Below are 17,018 nucleotides of genomic sequence, written 5' to 3'. Positions count from 1 at the left end.
TTGTATTTGCGTTATATCTATCTATCTATCTATATATATATATATATATATATATATATATATATATATATATATATATATATATATATATATATATATATACTAATATATAAAAGCCTAGTGGCGTGTGTTAGTGTGTATGGAAAAAACTACCGAGTGACAGAGTGCTCAAGCTGCAGCGCCACCTGCTGGGCGGAGTTATATACTACACTGACCTACTAAATTCTTAGCATTATCTAATATATAAAAGCCTAGCGGCGTGTGTGTGTGTGTGGAAAAAACTATTTTCTCAGAAAGGGCTCATCCAATTGACCTGAAATTTGGTATACTGACATTATTTGACAAAAAAAATTATAATAGTGAAGTCAGTTAACTTCCATCATCCCCCCTTCCCCCGTGAGAGGGGTAGTAAAGGCTCAAACTCATTTTCGTGAGGTAATTTTACCTCATGAACACTCCATTCTGATGGAGAAGAATGATGAGGTGGTGACATGTGGACAAAACCACGTTAAAAAAGGGCGCTTACGTCGGGAAGTAACGCTATTCCCCTGAGGAGGCCTGGGCTAGGCCCAAATGCATGACAAGAACCTTTTTAACACCTTAAGTAGCTTGATTTGACTAAAATGCATGAGTATCATGCACGGGTTAACTTGTGTGTGTATGTGTGTATGTATGTATGTGTATATATATATATATATATATATATATATATATATATATATATATATATGTATATATATATATATATATATATATATATATATATATATATATATATGTATATATATATATATATGTATATATATATATATATATATATATATATGTGTGTGTGTATATATAATATATATACAAAATAGCTCTTGTAATTGAGTGCATTGTTTTCAAGATAAAGTGGTCCTAAACTGCACACAACCATGTTGACTAATTAGAAAAATTAAATGTTGAGTATGGAACTGGTTTGCCTGGCAAGAATAGATGGCAGCCCGAGTGATTCCCACTCACTTTTACACTGTTTGTTACATTGTTTATTCTGCATATATGGAACAATTGAGTTATTTGTGAATGTTATATACTTTTATATTGTTGTATTGGCTCATTTTGTGATGTCTTGTACACTCCTAAGCAAATGTTTGACTTCTGTGTACTCTACCCTTTCCCTCTTTCCCCTCCCTCCTTTCTGCTCTGATTTATTTTTATTTTCTGTACCACTAACTACTAATCCTTAATAAAAACTATTATTGAGAAAAAAAAATGTTGGCTATGAGTTGACAATAAGTAGACACAGAGCGAATTGAACTAGAATATAATGTTCTTATATATCACGCACATATACGTAGGATTTCATCAACTTATTTTGGTTTTGAAAAAGTAAACTTCATTACACGGACAAATACATTTTACCCAAGCATGCTTATTAAAGTAAAAACTCTAAAGCGAATAGATTAAACACTGTAAGAATGTATAAATATGAAGCACACAATTTTTTTTTATTCTTGTATGTAAATTATTATGTTTGTGTGACATAATGGCCACAAAGTATATAAGTAATTATATGAAATGTAATACAGCGCACCATTTTTCCCTTTATTTGTGGCTGTTCAATATTTTGAGAAGGCTACATCCAAATTAATAGAACAAATCAAAGAACATAGTTGTAATATTAAATCTAAAGATATTGCATTCACAGTCTTCAAACCCATTTCTCGAGGGATGCTAGATGTTTTAGTTTTTGTCGGATTGAGAAGGCAGCTCTACCTATTAGGGGTGGTAATCTTGAACAGATATTAAATAAGGAGGATACATTTCTGATCCATCAGATACGTACTAGTAGACCGAATGGTTTAAACAGTAATTGGGATGTTATGCACTCTCTGGGGTGAACTACTTTGAATATATATTATGATTGGATAGTTTCTCTGGAGAAGTATAAAAATTTAATTAAACTATATTTATGATTTTGTAGATTCGTGAATTATTTTGAATATAATTCTGAAATATAATTAATAACTATTAGCAATGCTCAATAATGGACACAGACAAAACGGAGGTTTTGGACCTTAATATTTCGTAACACCTCAAAAACGATTACAATCAAACTGTAACTTCAAATGGCAGACTACAAAACTAAAATGTTATAATGATTACTAAACTTTACAAGCACTTGTATGCAGCTAAAGTCCCCCCACTTCTAAAAATGTTTCGGTAGGATTTGGTCAATAGGAATACATACTTTTTCCTGTGGATAAGCTGTATGAACGCCATTAAAATGAATCTGCTGCCTTGTCTCCTATATCTCTTCCAAGCTCGCCCAGTGAAATAACCACCCCAATTTTTTTCTTTATGCGTGTTTCTGCAGGTCTATTTAAGACGCATTTGCATGAACACACCTTTACTGTACTTGACCTTCCCTAAACCGTTCCACTTCTCCAGATCAAAGTGGGGGTCAGTGCCAAATACACGCAAGTCTTCATAGCAAATATGTGTGTGCAGAGAGTTTTCATGCAAGATGCGCTAAGCAAACTGGCGTATGTCCAACTCTGGCCCTTTACGCTCATTTTAACAAATATGGGTGGGAATGTCCGACTTTATGCTCTTTTTGAAGAGGTACCTAATCTTTTTAATATCACAAATGTCTAAATGCTAAACACTCACTCACATTTGTTTCTCCCCATCCCGGTCTGTGTTGTCCAGAAACATACTAATAAATTAATCAGGCATATTTGCAACTCCGCTAAATGCTTACTTGATTCTGAGCGGAAAGGGTCAGCCCCTTCCACAAATTTGTCATGGTTACTGATATAGGATGGCATACCTGCTCCATGGAATACATGACTAGTATTATCCTGGATGTGTTTTTCACAGCACTCTGACCCTAATCTTGTCCTTTTGAGCTATTCCACTAGTTTGTTTGGGACTTAATTATATGCCCCCCCCCCCACACACACACACAAGTGTGTCACACACATAATCCTCACCCATCCCACATTGTTTTCTCCTTTCTACCCTTCCCTTTTACTTCTTCCAAACTTGTGTGTGTACAATGATTTTTCTACTATCCCTTGTTATATGCAGTGTGTCAAATAAACTTTGTAATTCAATAACACTGTTATGTTATGGTTTTTATGAACTATGGCTTGTACTCACACTGTAAAACTGTCTCAAAAAATAAATGCCATGATCTGCAACATTGAACAATAGGCGTCAGGGCTATAATGTGTTTCCAGCTTGCATACAAATGTAAACTATTTTATGTAGTAGTACATATATTTATTTTTTATACCCTTCTCTCTGTCTGGAAGGTTGTGTAGTGCTGCACTTCCTCTTCTGAGTCACAGAACAGACTTTTATTGGGGGAGGTGGGTAATTCGACCTTGTCACTAGCGAGCCAAATGCATTTCTTCTTCTGGCTTATACAAAGCATGTGAGTTATGCATTTGGCCATAGTTTTGCAGCCTTAATCTGAGCAGCTGCTACCTGACAGTTACTGTGGACAAGTGCAGCATGCTATCATTCAAGGACTCTCTAACTACAGTACCTGCTCATCCTGGATTTTAGAAAGATATGACTGTTCAGTGGAAGGTTCATTGACAGGTAAGAAAGTCTTGCATCTTATTGTGTGTGCCTGTTAGTGAGCAAGGAAATAGAACAGCAAGAAACTAGTTAAGGATTTTTCTTACACTAAACAGCTTTGGGTATCACGTTGAGCTTTCTTAAATAGTCACATTGAACGTTGCCTTCACTGTTTGGTATTAAATATTTTATGATTAGTAACACATTGTATATCAGTGGTACTATGCTTTCCTAAAGTAACAAGTCAAACCAAGACCCCACATACAATTAGTTGATGTCTTTTTATGCATTGTATGTACAATTGTAACTTATATATTACTATTATTCATCTGTTGCACTTATCACAGTAGAGTATATGTATTAAAAAAATTCCCCGCATACACACTGCATGTGTTTGTGTGTGAGTGTGTATATATTTTCTGTAGCATACATGTTATATTCCATTTGTACGATTGTGAATGTGCATATTCATAGAGGAATCCTTCTCAATATCCACTGGAGACTGCATGTTTAATTTAATGCCAAGGAAAGCAGAGTTTCAGCCAAGTTTCTTTTTTTTTTTTTTGTATAAAAGTAATAAAGCAAGTATCCTTCAGATGTCGTGCCTTTTACTTCATAATGTTATATTAAGACGCTCTCTGTTTTTTCAGTTATTTCATGTAACTTGGCTCAGAGTCTTTTAAGTACTTCATGTGTTTTGAAACCATGCTATAAACTATTTGTATAAATTAGTAATTGCAAGTAATTAATATTTTTCCTGTGCTTGTTTCATTCATTGTGGTACATTTTTAATTGGGTAGTTTTAGCATACATCTTTCAGTATAATCCATCTGCTTTTCAGAAGCAATGTTTGTTGTTGCTGCTGTTATTGTTGTTATTATTATTGTTATTTTATTTTTATTATTGTTTATGAAGTGCCAACATATTCCAAGGATTGCATCAGAATGTTGGCTACATTCATGCATTTGTAATATGTTTGGAACTCAGAAAAGATATTCTTGAATTACATGAACATTTTATTGCATTTTATTTACTAACTTAATCCAGGTGTCCCTACAGAGTCAGAATGAATTTAATTGTTCGGCAACCTAATAAAACTGATAGCTTGACATACATGGGCTGTCAGAATTGTATTACATTTTTTCTTCTTTTGTATTCAATATATAATCCCTGACCACTGAAATTCTGCCCCATCATCTGTACTTTTTTTTCATATATATTCAAGACCCCCCTCCCCAAAACGAAACCCAAAAAAACCCACAAAGCCAATGCAATGGGAAATAAGTGACATAATGTGACTAAATTAGTATTTCCTTGATTATATTTTGATGGTCTTAGTACAATTTTCAAATTATTCCATATGTACAAAAGTCTTTTGAATTTTTTAGGTCTGATGTGGTCAAGAGACATTGTGAAATTTTAGTATCTGACACTATTTAGACATCTATTGAGACTGTTAAGACATAAGATCTGATTTTTAGTTGATTAGTTAATTATTATTAAATTCGTACTTACAAATTATTTTTACTAGGGGCAATTTAAAATATGTTCTTTGTGGTTTATATGACCTGTTTTTTTTATGGATAAGGTGGATAGTATTAAAACTACACCGAAATAAAAATTTGTTTTTCAATTATTACATAGAAAAGATTTCCTAAAAAGTGCATCCTGGAAAATGCATCCTATTTGTACAAGTATGGTTTATTTTAACTTAATGATTAAAAATATATATATATATGAACATGTTATTCTAAACAGGAACAATTTTTCTTTTCTGTATTAACAAAAACTGTCAAGTATTAATTACAAGCTGCCATTCTGGTTTGCTGGTGAAGGTAGTTTCATACCAAATGCTCTAGCCGAACAGTGCTCCTAGTGGGCAAGAGAATGCTTTGCATGGTTATATTGTGCGGTAACCTCAAAACAAAGCATGTCATGGACATTACACTTATGTGAGAATAGCACTGAAAATAATATTTTATAATCATTTGTATTTTTATATATATTTTTTTTTAGTAATTGGTCCCCGGGCATAATAATACTTCAGTTTACTTTCACCACACTTTGTCATGCTATGTATTGGAGTGTGTGAAGCATTTTAGCATTTCAGACACACTCCTAATAAGTTCTTAGAACACCCCTCTGTTCTCTTGAATGGGGGGTACTTAGAAAACAACAAAATGCTCCTCCTTTCTTTTCTCAAGTATCAGGTACAGGCAAACAATAGGAGTACTGGCTACTTTAATTGATAATAGTCGGATTGTAAGCTACAAATCAGGATTCAATCATCACAAAGCATATTATGATCAGATTTAACAATTATTCTTGTGGTCTGTGTGTATTTAGAATAGATCCACTGTATGACCATAGCCTTTAAGTATAGGACTAGTGTAGACTTGATAAACCTTGGAAATTTGTATAATGAAAATGCATATTGTCATTTGTCAGCAATCTTAAGATCAAAGCACTAACATTTTCAACCAAAGATACAAACCACTAGTCTGGCTACAGTATAATTTAATAAGTTATATAATATAATAGCTTGCTGTGTGAAGAACAGATGTGTAATCTGGTCTCTGCTCAATTAGTCTTTTAAAGTTCACAATACATATACAGGGGCTGATTCAATACTCTGCGGAGTGCCTCTGAAACAGTTGTAGGGGCACTCCACGGCTATGCAACATAGCAGATTAGAGGCGAAAATCTGTTGTGTTGGGTACTGTAGTAGCCGGAAATGCCTACTTCACGGTGCTGTTCTGCAGCACACCACATGGAATTGAACCCCCACGCCCCCCCATAATGTCTAAAGATAGCAATTCTTTTTCTTTAAAAATTAATATAAACATATAAGCAATGCTTCCAAAATATTACAACACAGATTATTAAGTATACATGAATATTTACCCCCTTTTTTTTCATTATCAACTGTTGGTCTAAAAGGTGTGCATCAAAAGTCTTCCTCGAGATAACTTTGGTCTCTTTTATCTTGTGTTCTGAAATGCTCCTGAAACATTTCCACACTCTGGTGAATTTTATTAGTAGGTCTTTTATAGTAAGTGTCATGTACTTTAGGTTTTGTGGTTTTGACTTTATTTACAGACTTGTCAGCTTAAATATTTCTTCACCGTGTGATTTATGAAAAGTACTTTGCACACTGCATGCCACAAAAGATGCAATGTAGTGAGTTAAATGATGCATGGAAGCTAACATTTGTTGCATCTAGAAATAACATAGTCTGGAATAAAAGCTATAATATTTTCTGACTCTGCTGCTGGATTCAAACCTTGAAATATACTTACATTGAAGAAATATAAGCCTCAGTCCCTCATTTATTTTGCATTGATCTCTACACTGTCTTGTGTGTGCACCTTCTTCTCGACCTTTTAACTTGTTCTGTCTTTTTGTATGACTTGTGCTGCCTGTCTGGTGCTGCAGAGTTTGGTGGCGCCTTATAAATAAATGATGATTGATGAATGTTTGCTAAAGGTGGGGAGCTTGGGTGACTTAGTGTAATGTTGTAATTGATTTTTCTTATTGAGTCGCAATACACAGACTTTGTTTACAATCTGGTAAGTTAGTAAACAGTGAATACTGTTCATAACAGCACCAAATGGCCATTATATTATAAAGCTATTATTCATCACAAACAATATAGCCCAGAACAGCGGTTCCCAAAGTGACAGTGCTACGGCACCCCTGGGAGCCGTGGCACTGTCACAGGGGTGCCATGGCCAGGAAGAAAAGTAAAACAAAAACTTACCAATTCGGCGGCACCTGGGACCCAGCATCCTCCTCCCCCCTCGCTTCTCACTGAATGTCGGACATGTTGTGTCCTTAAATATAGTTATTGGCTTCAAATCTGGAGTGCTTATAAAAAGTCTGCCATTGGTTAATATTACAAGTATCTCTTTTACATACAGCAAGCTGAATTTCAGGACTGAATTTCTCCCTAATGTTTGTTGTGATTGGTCCTTTAAGTGGTAATGTACTTAGGTTATGCTGCTCATGTACAACTGCCATTACTGCGCTGTTTCTGTGAACACAGCCTGCACCCTTATTTCAGTTGAAATCATTACAGCAGAACATGCACAGAAAGCATATGATTTATACTTGTGTTCAAGATCTACTCACATGTGCTCCTTATGAGAGTGCATATAGTATCTGTCCAGTGCAGTGGTGCACTGTGGCACATTACAAACCCACAACAATAACAGGTGCTTGTGGGAGAGTTGTTTTTTCCACAGTATGAAGTCTTGGTGGGTGGAAACTTTCAGTAGTCTACTTGTGGTTCTGAAAATAATTTAATGTTCACTGTAACCCTAACCACAGTCCTCAGATCTTTTCCTCAGCATTAACCACAAATGTCTTCTGGAATGCCTTGCTTTCTTTACACATTTTGTGGAACAATTAAGACTTGCAACAGTGACCCAGCCTTTACCCAGTGGGATTTAGTATAATACAAAAATGTGCAAGATCTTAGAGCAGAATGTGGGAAAAGCCCAGCTTAAGGAGACTTCCCATCTGTGATTGCTGGAGACTGGCCTCATTAGTATGAGGGTCAAGGCCGGCAGAAGACAGTAAGCACTAGAAGTGTGGCTGAAGAGCGCCATGCTTGGGCAGTGCTGGTATGCTTTTTTTTTTTACTTATTTTTGACAGTGTGCCCCTGTATCTCCACCCTGGGCAGGGATTGGAACAAGTGTAGCGGTATAGGGGAGGGCACATGTGCAGTGAGCCCCATTTGCAAGCATCGGCCCGGTATAGGGTGCTGCAGCTTCTAAGTATCTAATGTATTATTATATAAGGTTGTGACTTTTTTCCGAATCTGAACTCAGACCTCAGTCCCACTGAAAACCTCCTGGATTACCTAAAGATTGCTATGCCCAGGAGATCCTCTCAAAATTTGATGGACTTTAAACTTTTTTGCAGGGAAGAATGAGAAATAATTGCAAAATCCAAGGGATAAATGTTGTAAAGTGTGATTCTGGCAAAATCACTAATATTCTGCACTTTGCCGGCCAGATTTAAATGGCAATCTGATTAAAGGTAACACATGCCTTTAATTAATTGCACTTTTACACACTTATCCCCAGGTGTGCAAGGTGGATAGGCACTTGTTCACTCACTGCTGTAATAAAAGCCAAAGGTGCTTCCACAAGCTATTTGTTAAGAACGTTTTTTGGTTTTTTTTTCACTTATTTTTCCTAAAAATGGTCTATCTGTATTTCACTTGAATTTTATTGGTTGCAAGTTCACAATAAAAGAGGGAAAATGGTCTGCCATGATTTAGTTTGATTTCAGGCTTTACATCACAAACACCTGCAATTTCAATAAGGTGTGTATACTTCATATCCACTGTAAGATACCTATAATAATAGTAGTTACAAAAAGAAATAATTAAATATATGTATACTAACTCTTGAAGTGATAATGCTGTGATAGGTTTCCACGTGTGTTTCATAGTGGCAAATGGCTGTGATAAGGCTTCAGTATGTTTCTATTGCTGTAGCCATAGTTCTGGTTCATTGTTTGTGAGTCATGTGATATCTTAATGTCTGATTTTGGTGATTTTTATAGGCGTATGTGTATATATGTGGTAATGTCTGTTGGTCAATCACCTGATTTTCAAAGTCTTTGTTAGAACTGCCCCTTTATTATTATTATTATTATTATTATTATTATTATTAGATTTGTAAGGCGCCACAATCCTCTGCAGCGCTGTACAGTAGGGAAAACAGTACATACATAAAAGAAGGACAGACAAGGCAGACAAAATAAATGCAGACATGAAAACAAAGGTATGAAGGACCCTGCTTATTGGAGAGCTTACATACTAAATGGAAGAGGGCACAGCTGAAACAAGAGGAGCGAGTGTGGCTCAGAGTGGAGATTGAGATAGTTGTGAGGGTGCATTAGTGTGAATAGTGTTATCGAGGATAAGGACATCTCTAGATGCTCTTTGGAAAAGTCTGATTGAGTGTGGTAGGGAATTCCATAAGTTGGGATTTTTTCCCTTTGAAAAAAGGAGGGAATATTCAATTTAACGGGAGTCATAGTAATTCCTTTACTTTAAGTCCATTACGTTCATCACTATACTCCCACATCACTAACCTTACTTTATAATGACTCAGCCACAAGCTGTGGATAGAACATGATCTCTCCCACGTGGGAGCATGCTTGTCCTCCTAATTTACACCCAAATTCAACTTAAATACCCGCAAGCACTGAACTATAAAAAGTTCAAGTGAAGCACTATAGCTGCTGTAACCTCACCCATCCATGTCCCCTGCACATGGCCTAGATGACTTGCGCCAAGAGAAAGGAGAGCACATGCTCCTTTTTGCAGACTACACACAACAAATTCCCCCTAATTCTCACAGCCGTGGATGATATACACGTAGGAGCCTGGCCGATGCTTTTGGTATTTTCATAATTTAGTATGTCACAAATCATTGATGTTCTTTCTTGGACTTTGGGTAACCCCTATCTGAAATGATATCCACCCATTTTACATCAGTACAACTGTGATAACATCATAGCATGTAATGCAGGAAACTACCCTTTCAAGAAATCTACTATACCAAACAGTACACCCACCTCATTATACACCATCACATCTCACACACATACATTTAGGGCTATTATTAATTGAGTACACTTGACGAGGTAAGAAAGCTTACTATTACTTGTCAGAAAATTTCTGTATTCCTGCAAAGACCATTTTTTTTTTTCTATTTTTTATTTTTAAATGTCCATTCAAAGATGTGTTCTTTCCCTTTTCACAAAGTTGAGTGGTATGTGTCTGTGAAAATTGGGATGCAGTGGTTAGAATTGCTCCCTCACAGTGCTGTGGTTCTGTGTTCAATTTCAACCAGGTCCCTATCTATGTGACGTCCAGTTTCCTCCCACAGTCCATGATTACATTACATATTCTTTATACATGTTGCATAATATGATTGGCGCTATTTAAACAGTAATGATGTTAGGTTATGGCATTCTAACGTGTATAGAAAGTAGCAAATCTAGCGTAATATAAAAAGAACAAAAACCTAAAACTTTAGTTCTTCCAGCCTTTAGATATGTTATCATGTTCCAGACAATCCACTGTGTAAATAACGTGGGTGGGCACGGGCTTTAAGCTGTGGTGCTGCTTTAAGTGGCCCTGTATAACCACATGTAAGCTTTTGTATGCTCTGACCTTAAGACTGATGTACTTCGCAGTTGTAGCAGGAAAGCGAAAATTTTGCATTTCATGTATTTGTGAAAATAGTGGAGACCCATTGGGGTCTCAAGCGACTCCTCAAAGACTCCTTTGTTGAAAAAGCTGTGGACAGGGAGGTGGGAGAGAAAAATACTGTAATAAAAAGAAGTTAAATTGTGAAAAGTAAGCGCTAACATTTTCTGATTTACCCCAAATAGGTAACTATGGGAAGTTTAAAAATATAATTTGCTTTACCCAAGTTAAAGCAAACATTGTAAGTGTACACGTGCTGTGGGAGAATGCAGTTAGTCTACTTACCAGCCTTGTCTAGGACATTACATACTTTCTATTTGTAGAGAACTATACTATGCCTGGTGGATACTGTCATCTTGATTAGGCCAATCACTACATTGTCTCCCCATTTCATACAGAATCCAATTTAAACACCTCACCCCTCTTACAAAGCACTCAGCCTCTCCTCCCCATCCCTCCCGCCTCTACGCTCTGTAAATGACTGTCACCTCACTCCCACTAATGCTTCACTATTGTGTTTTGGATTAAATTGGGTACCGTTATGTAACAATCACTCATTGGATCCTTACATTTATGTAAATAATATGACCTAGTAATATATTGTCATTACTTTTAAATATAAGTAGGAGCAGCCCTACTGCTTGCTTTGTCTGAGGTACATATGACATGTCCATGGATTGTAATAGTGACTACAACAATAAAAATGTCTTTTACCTGTAGAATGTTTTACTATCATTTCTGGTAGAACAAAAACCTGGGTATATTTAACAGCACAGTTATTTTAGCATAAGTGCTATAAATGGTATTTCCATTGAGCTTTCTAGAACTAGACTATTTCCTAAACAGTTTAATGTATGTAAAGCCTGTGAGTAGATTGCATTGGCTAAACACACGTGTGCATGTGAACTCGCATACATATAATCTAATATTAAAATGTGAATCTATTTTTGCATTGCTGTGCCCAGCTGGCTATATTTAGCTTCCATTTAAAGAATCTGAATGAAAAGACATAGTGTTGCTGTGTCCAGTGAGAGAAATGAGCAGAAAGGAATTCTAGTAATCATGGTGGTATTGGCTGTAATTCAGACTGCTGTGTGTGAGGCCACGGTTGGATTCCTTTTTTGGAATTTCATATCTATGAAATACTGTTCATGGTCAACATCCCTCGTGGAGACTTGTCAGAGGGACAACCTTAATCCCTTTGTGTGATGCTAATTATCAGAGGCCATTTTCTTCATTTTATATTACGTCATATTTTCGTTTTGTATGTTATGAAGGTGGAAATATTTCTGATCACAGAATTTTCTTGTAGATTATGTTATACAATCTCTTTGCTTCCACGATAACATACTCCTATTAACCGTGAATATGTTTTAAACTTAGTGTAAAATTATAAACCACCTCTGCATCGCTTACCACCCATCTGCTTTTTTCCACCAGACATGTTGAGCTAAAGGCATCATTTGTTTAATTTAATAAATAAATGAAAGTTTTATGCTGGCGGACTTTGTTGCCAGTGTACACAAAGCAAAAGACTGTTCCATGTTCATTTGTGCAGTCGTTTTCTGAATCTTAGAATTTTTTAACTTATCAACAGCAACAATATAAATACTGTAGTACTTGTGTTTTTGTTTTTTTTAATTTAATTTTAGTAGTGCTCATTTAAATAGAGCCTATGTTTGTTATTATTTGTGTGTTTGTGTTGTTTTCAAGGTACAAATTGTAGAGTTCTAAACCGTAATTGTTCCTGGTGCATGCAGTCAGCTTAATGATGCAAGTGTAAATATAACAATTGCATCATCAAAACATCTGTGTCTGCTCTCAGAGCAGACTTGGCGTATAGGGATGGCAATCATTGTTTATTTGCAAGACTCCCCAAAACTCTCCAGCACTGGATGGTCAGAATAACAAATCACACAAAATACAACGGTCACCTAAAAAATATTAAACAGATGAAGTTGCTGAAGGAGGCACAGACGTGAGACAGACGTCTGAGAACTTATGAGAGCTTACAGTCTTGAGGAAGAGGGCAACATTGAGCCAATAGAAGCTGGTTGGACTCTGAGTGGACATGGGACTGTATTAGGTAGAACTTGCAGAAGGTAGTAGTAGAAGTAGTATCAGTTGGGGTTAGGGAAGGTTACAGCAGGACTGAACAACCTGTGGCCTTTCACGTGTTGTGAAACTACAAGTCCCAGCAATATCACCTGATAGTTGTTCTTGTATACCAGGACTTGTATTTTCACAACACATGGAGAGCCACAGATTGTCCAGACTGTGGATGTAGTTGAAGAAGTGTGTTTTGAGAGAGCACTTTAAAGATTGAAGGTTGGGCTAGAGTCTTGTCAGGTGGGGTAGATGTATGATATTTAGAAGTTGGTGATAGCTTTGAAGGCGAGGGTGAGTAGTTAATGTGAAAAGCCTGGAAAAAATCATATATGTAATTGGGGTGCATATGACACCAAAAATTTCTTGCATAATGTTATTGCTATATTTTGTTGCAGTGCACTGCCACATATATGGGCATATTTAATTGTCCGAGTTACTTGCAAAAGTAACATGGCGTTAAAAGTATTACCGTTATTACGGTAATTCTAACCCAGATTTCAGCTCGGAGCTCCCTGAGCTGCGAGCTGAAAGCCAGCGTTAAATGTACCATAATAACGGTAATTACACGCACTATTACCGTAATAACCGTAATAGTGCGCAAGCCGCGTTACTTTTACGAGAAACGCGGACAATTGAATATGTCCCATAGATTGTAGAATCTCTGCTGCTGTCTTATACAAAGAATGTATGTATGTATGTATGTGCCGCTTACTAACATTTTATTGAAATATGTTTTAACAGAGCGTAGTTTCCATATAACTGTAAAAACAAAACTTTCTTTAAAGCCAAATTTTGTATTGTTTAATTGTCTTCCTACAAGATACTGGAAACGGTCATGGTGATTGGTTTATACATACATTTGTGTTTTCTCACAATATAGAGGGATGATGCTTTCCCATGGCCTTTGCATGTAGTGCATATTGTTTAATTATGCTGGTTGTAATACAAACAAAAGTAAATATGGAAATAACTTTCCCCTCATGGCTGTAGCACCAGTCAGTTCAGTGGTCCCTCTTTACATTTGTTATTTATAATTTTTTTTGAAATGCTGTGAGATTGTTGTGTTTGGAAAACAAAAACAAAGCGAAATTAAGTATACAAGTACAATTCGAACAGTCAAGTATATCTCTGTTTTGTCATCCAGAATAGCTAGGTCTAATGATTATTCTTTTTTTTTCTGTTCATTAAAAAAAGTTGTTACATTTGTTTTAATTCAGAGGTTACAGGAAATAGATTTTAAGCCTATTGGTTGGGTTGTTATGGGATTTGTTGATTTCATACCATAGCGACACAAAAGCTGCTTTGCTGGTAAGCTTTGGCTTATATGGATTTCATTGTATTATTTAAAAGATCTCCGGTTTTGTTTAATTAACATCTGCAGTCTTGTTAATGAGCAAGATTTTTGTATGCGCCTTTAACCCTTGTAGGTCTGCTTGGTGGCCGGCTTCGCTATGTCTCCTTGCCCTGGTATTTATTATTAACCATTAGTTAAATAGCTCCTATATATTATGCAGCGCTTTACATAGTATATATAATCATTCACATCAGTCCCTGCCTCAGAGGAGCTTACTATATGCCCTACCACACACAAGGGTTAATTTTGTCAGAAGCCAATTAACAGGTAGATTTGTGAATAACTGTCCACAGCAGTGCTAGTTGGAAATTGCTTTGAAAATGAGAGGACTCTAATTGAAAGAATTCATCTTGTAATACAGCTTTGCTATTGGCCTTATTATTTCCTATGGTTGCCATTTTATTTAATTATGGGTTGTACCTGGAGTGATATACTTCAGTGAATAGGAATAAGTTGGTAATGTCCTCTATAGCCTATGGGGTACCATCCTTGATTGTCTTATATAGGTAGATGCTTGGGTTTTTGCTTTTTTTCAAACTGATAATTACAAATAAGCTATAACATGACTGCTCGAATTCATACATTACATTCACACTAAACATTTATCTTGCATTCAATTGGACATGAACTGAGGGAGACGCACAGTATCTAGTCTACAGGGAGGGCTCATTATCATAGATCTCAGCATGTCTGCCTCTTGTACATAGCATGGTGACCTAGAGATCTTTGATCCCTAGGCAAGCGAATTACCCCCATTCACACTAGAGTACACTCAAGAAAACTGCGTTGCATCCCAAAAAGTAAAGTGTTGCAGGGCAAAGTGGTATGGTGTATAACAGGCTATTGGTAATGACCAGGTGGTTTGTTGTTGTTGTAATGTGTTAGAAGGAGTGGGGAGTATGCAGTGTCCTGCCATTTAGTATGACATCTATTGAAATCGGTGGTTGTGGTATACCAGGAGCCCATCTTTACATTGTACCACTATTAAATTTAAGCCTTCATTTCGATAGACTTGGTATCTTTATAGGATTATTTTTTTGGAATACATGTTTATTTAAATAATATATATTGTGAGTGCTGATGTGACCTAAGAAGTTTGGGTAAGCCTATTTCTAAGGTGTATACAGAAAGTCAATTACCAAAAAGAGAACTACGATGGAGAGATACTATTCTTACCTGGAAGACTTTACTAAAAATAATCTCTGGATAACTCTATTTTACTTTCTTTTATTATGTACACATTTCGTGGTGTTCATTTTTATCGTTTTGCTAATATTTCACTATATTGTTATTGTATTTTCCTTTTTTATGTTGAGAAAATTAAGGACATCATATATTTGGTTGGAAGAATGAGTCCATTGGAACTGGGTTACTATGATACAAATCACAGCATCTGGGAATACGTATTTTAATTTTTTTTATCTTTAGCAGCAGCACTGAAACTACTTTGATTTTTGTATTTAGGCTTGGTTTAAGCCACAGCTGGACAAACCTTTATAAGCCGGGCTATACCATACCTCTTATAAAATCTAATGGTATAAGCACACGTTTCATTTTGAAACTAAAAAAATAGCTTAATGTACAAGTGATTTTCATATCCAGGTGTTATTTACCATCTCTGAAGTGTATTTATTCTATTATGGAACACTTTCAAAATAGGTCATGAGAAACAAGTGACATCACTACTCAGCAATAAAACTGATGACATCATTACTTGCCAAATATAAGATATTTTTACATTTATGAGTGTCACTTGTGCGGTTGGATGTTTCTATATGTGTGTGCAGAGCAGTAACTTAGAATTCTAGTGCCCTGGGCGAGAAAGACAAATGCCGCCCCCCTAGCCCTCAATTTTAACCAAATTAACCTAAAATATTCCTAAATTGCGCCCCCCTTCAGCATTGCGCCCTGGGCGGTCGTCCCTGTCGCACAGCCCTAGTTACGGCCCTGTGTGTGGGTGCTTATGAAAAAAAAAAAATTATTGTACGTCTATTTTATATTTTTTATAATATCCATATTTTAACATTAAAATGCTATTCTTCCTTTTTTGTGACTTGTTACTTTATAGAAAAGTATATAAATAATAATTTTCTTTTAATGCTAAATATTGATTTGGTTTCATTTTAGAACGCCAGCCGTGTTCAACAATGGCATCCCCAAATACCCAGACAGATAGTGCAGTTGGGCTGAGTAAGGAGCTGGTGGATCTACAACATCTCATTCAGTTCCCAGAAGAGATTGCAAGTATTCTTACTGATCAAGAACAGGAAATTTATCGGAAAGTGTTGCCCATTGATTACCTCTGTTTCCTGACAAAAGATCTTGGAAGTATTAAATGTGAGACTAACTTTCCAGATATAAAAACTTCATTGTCTGCATCTCTGTTGAAACTGAAGAATGGAGAGCACAACACTGTGGAAGGGCTCGTGGCAAGGTTTAATGAGGTAAGCCTGTACTTGGTGCTTGTTCAAGTAATTGAGTAAGTGTTTCTGAAGAACCTGTCACTCAATCTTCTTTTACTCTGAAACTTCTTCCACTAAGCTATTGACTTTTCAAATTGGCAGCCTCAAGTTTTTAATGGGCTATTATTTTGAAAAATAATTTGAGGAACGTGTATGATTTATTTTACAGCTTGCTGAGTAAAAAGATGCTCGTGTTTGGCAAATGCTTAGCGCAAATGTTATTATTTTCTAATCCCAAGCAAGCATTCCACCATTTTTCAATATGTCACTTCCCACTAATATTAAAGT

At 36.0% G+C, this 17,018-nt stretch overlaps 1 protein-coding gene across 2 annotated transcripts in view; it reads left to right on the top strand.

Annotated features, from left to right (window-relative positions):
* Positions 1–17,018, top strand: part of PLCE1 (phospholipase C epsilon 1) — a 238,935-nt gene that overhangs the window by 135,483 nt on the left and 86,434 nt on the right. The window contains exons 1-2 of one of the 2 annotated variants that reach the window (XM_075216435.1): positions 3,422–3,594; positions 16,396–16,712. In XM_075216435.1, coding sequence (XP_075072536.1) covers positions 16,416–16,712 — 297 coding nt within the window. In that variant the 5' untranslated portion in view covers positions 3,422–3,594; positions 16,396–16,415. Of the gene's footprint in view, positions 1–3,421; positions 3,595–16,395; positions 16,713–17,018 lie in introns of those variants that run through there. The other variant, XM_075216434.1, reaches the window with a different exon arrangement.

Source organism: Mixophyes fleayi, chromosome 6 (assembly GCF_038048845.1).
Source record: "Mixophyes fleayi isolate aMixFle1 chromosome 6, aMixFle1.hap1, whole genome shotgun sequence".
Classification (NCBI taxonomy): Eukaryota; Metazoa; Chordata; class Amphibia; order Anura; family Limnodynastidae; genus Mixophyes; species Mixophyes fleayi.
Note: the sequence above shows the minus strand (reverse complement) of the source record. Positions and strands in the feature narration are given on the sequence as shown.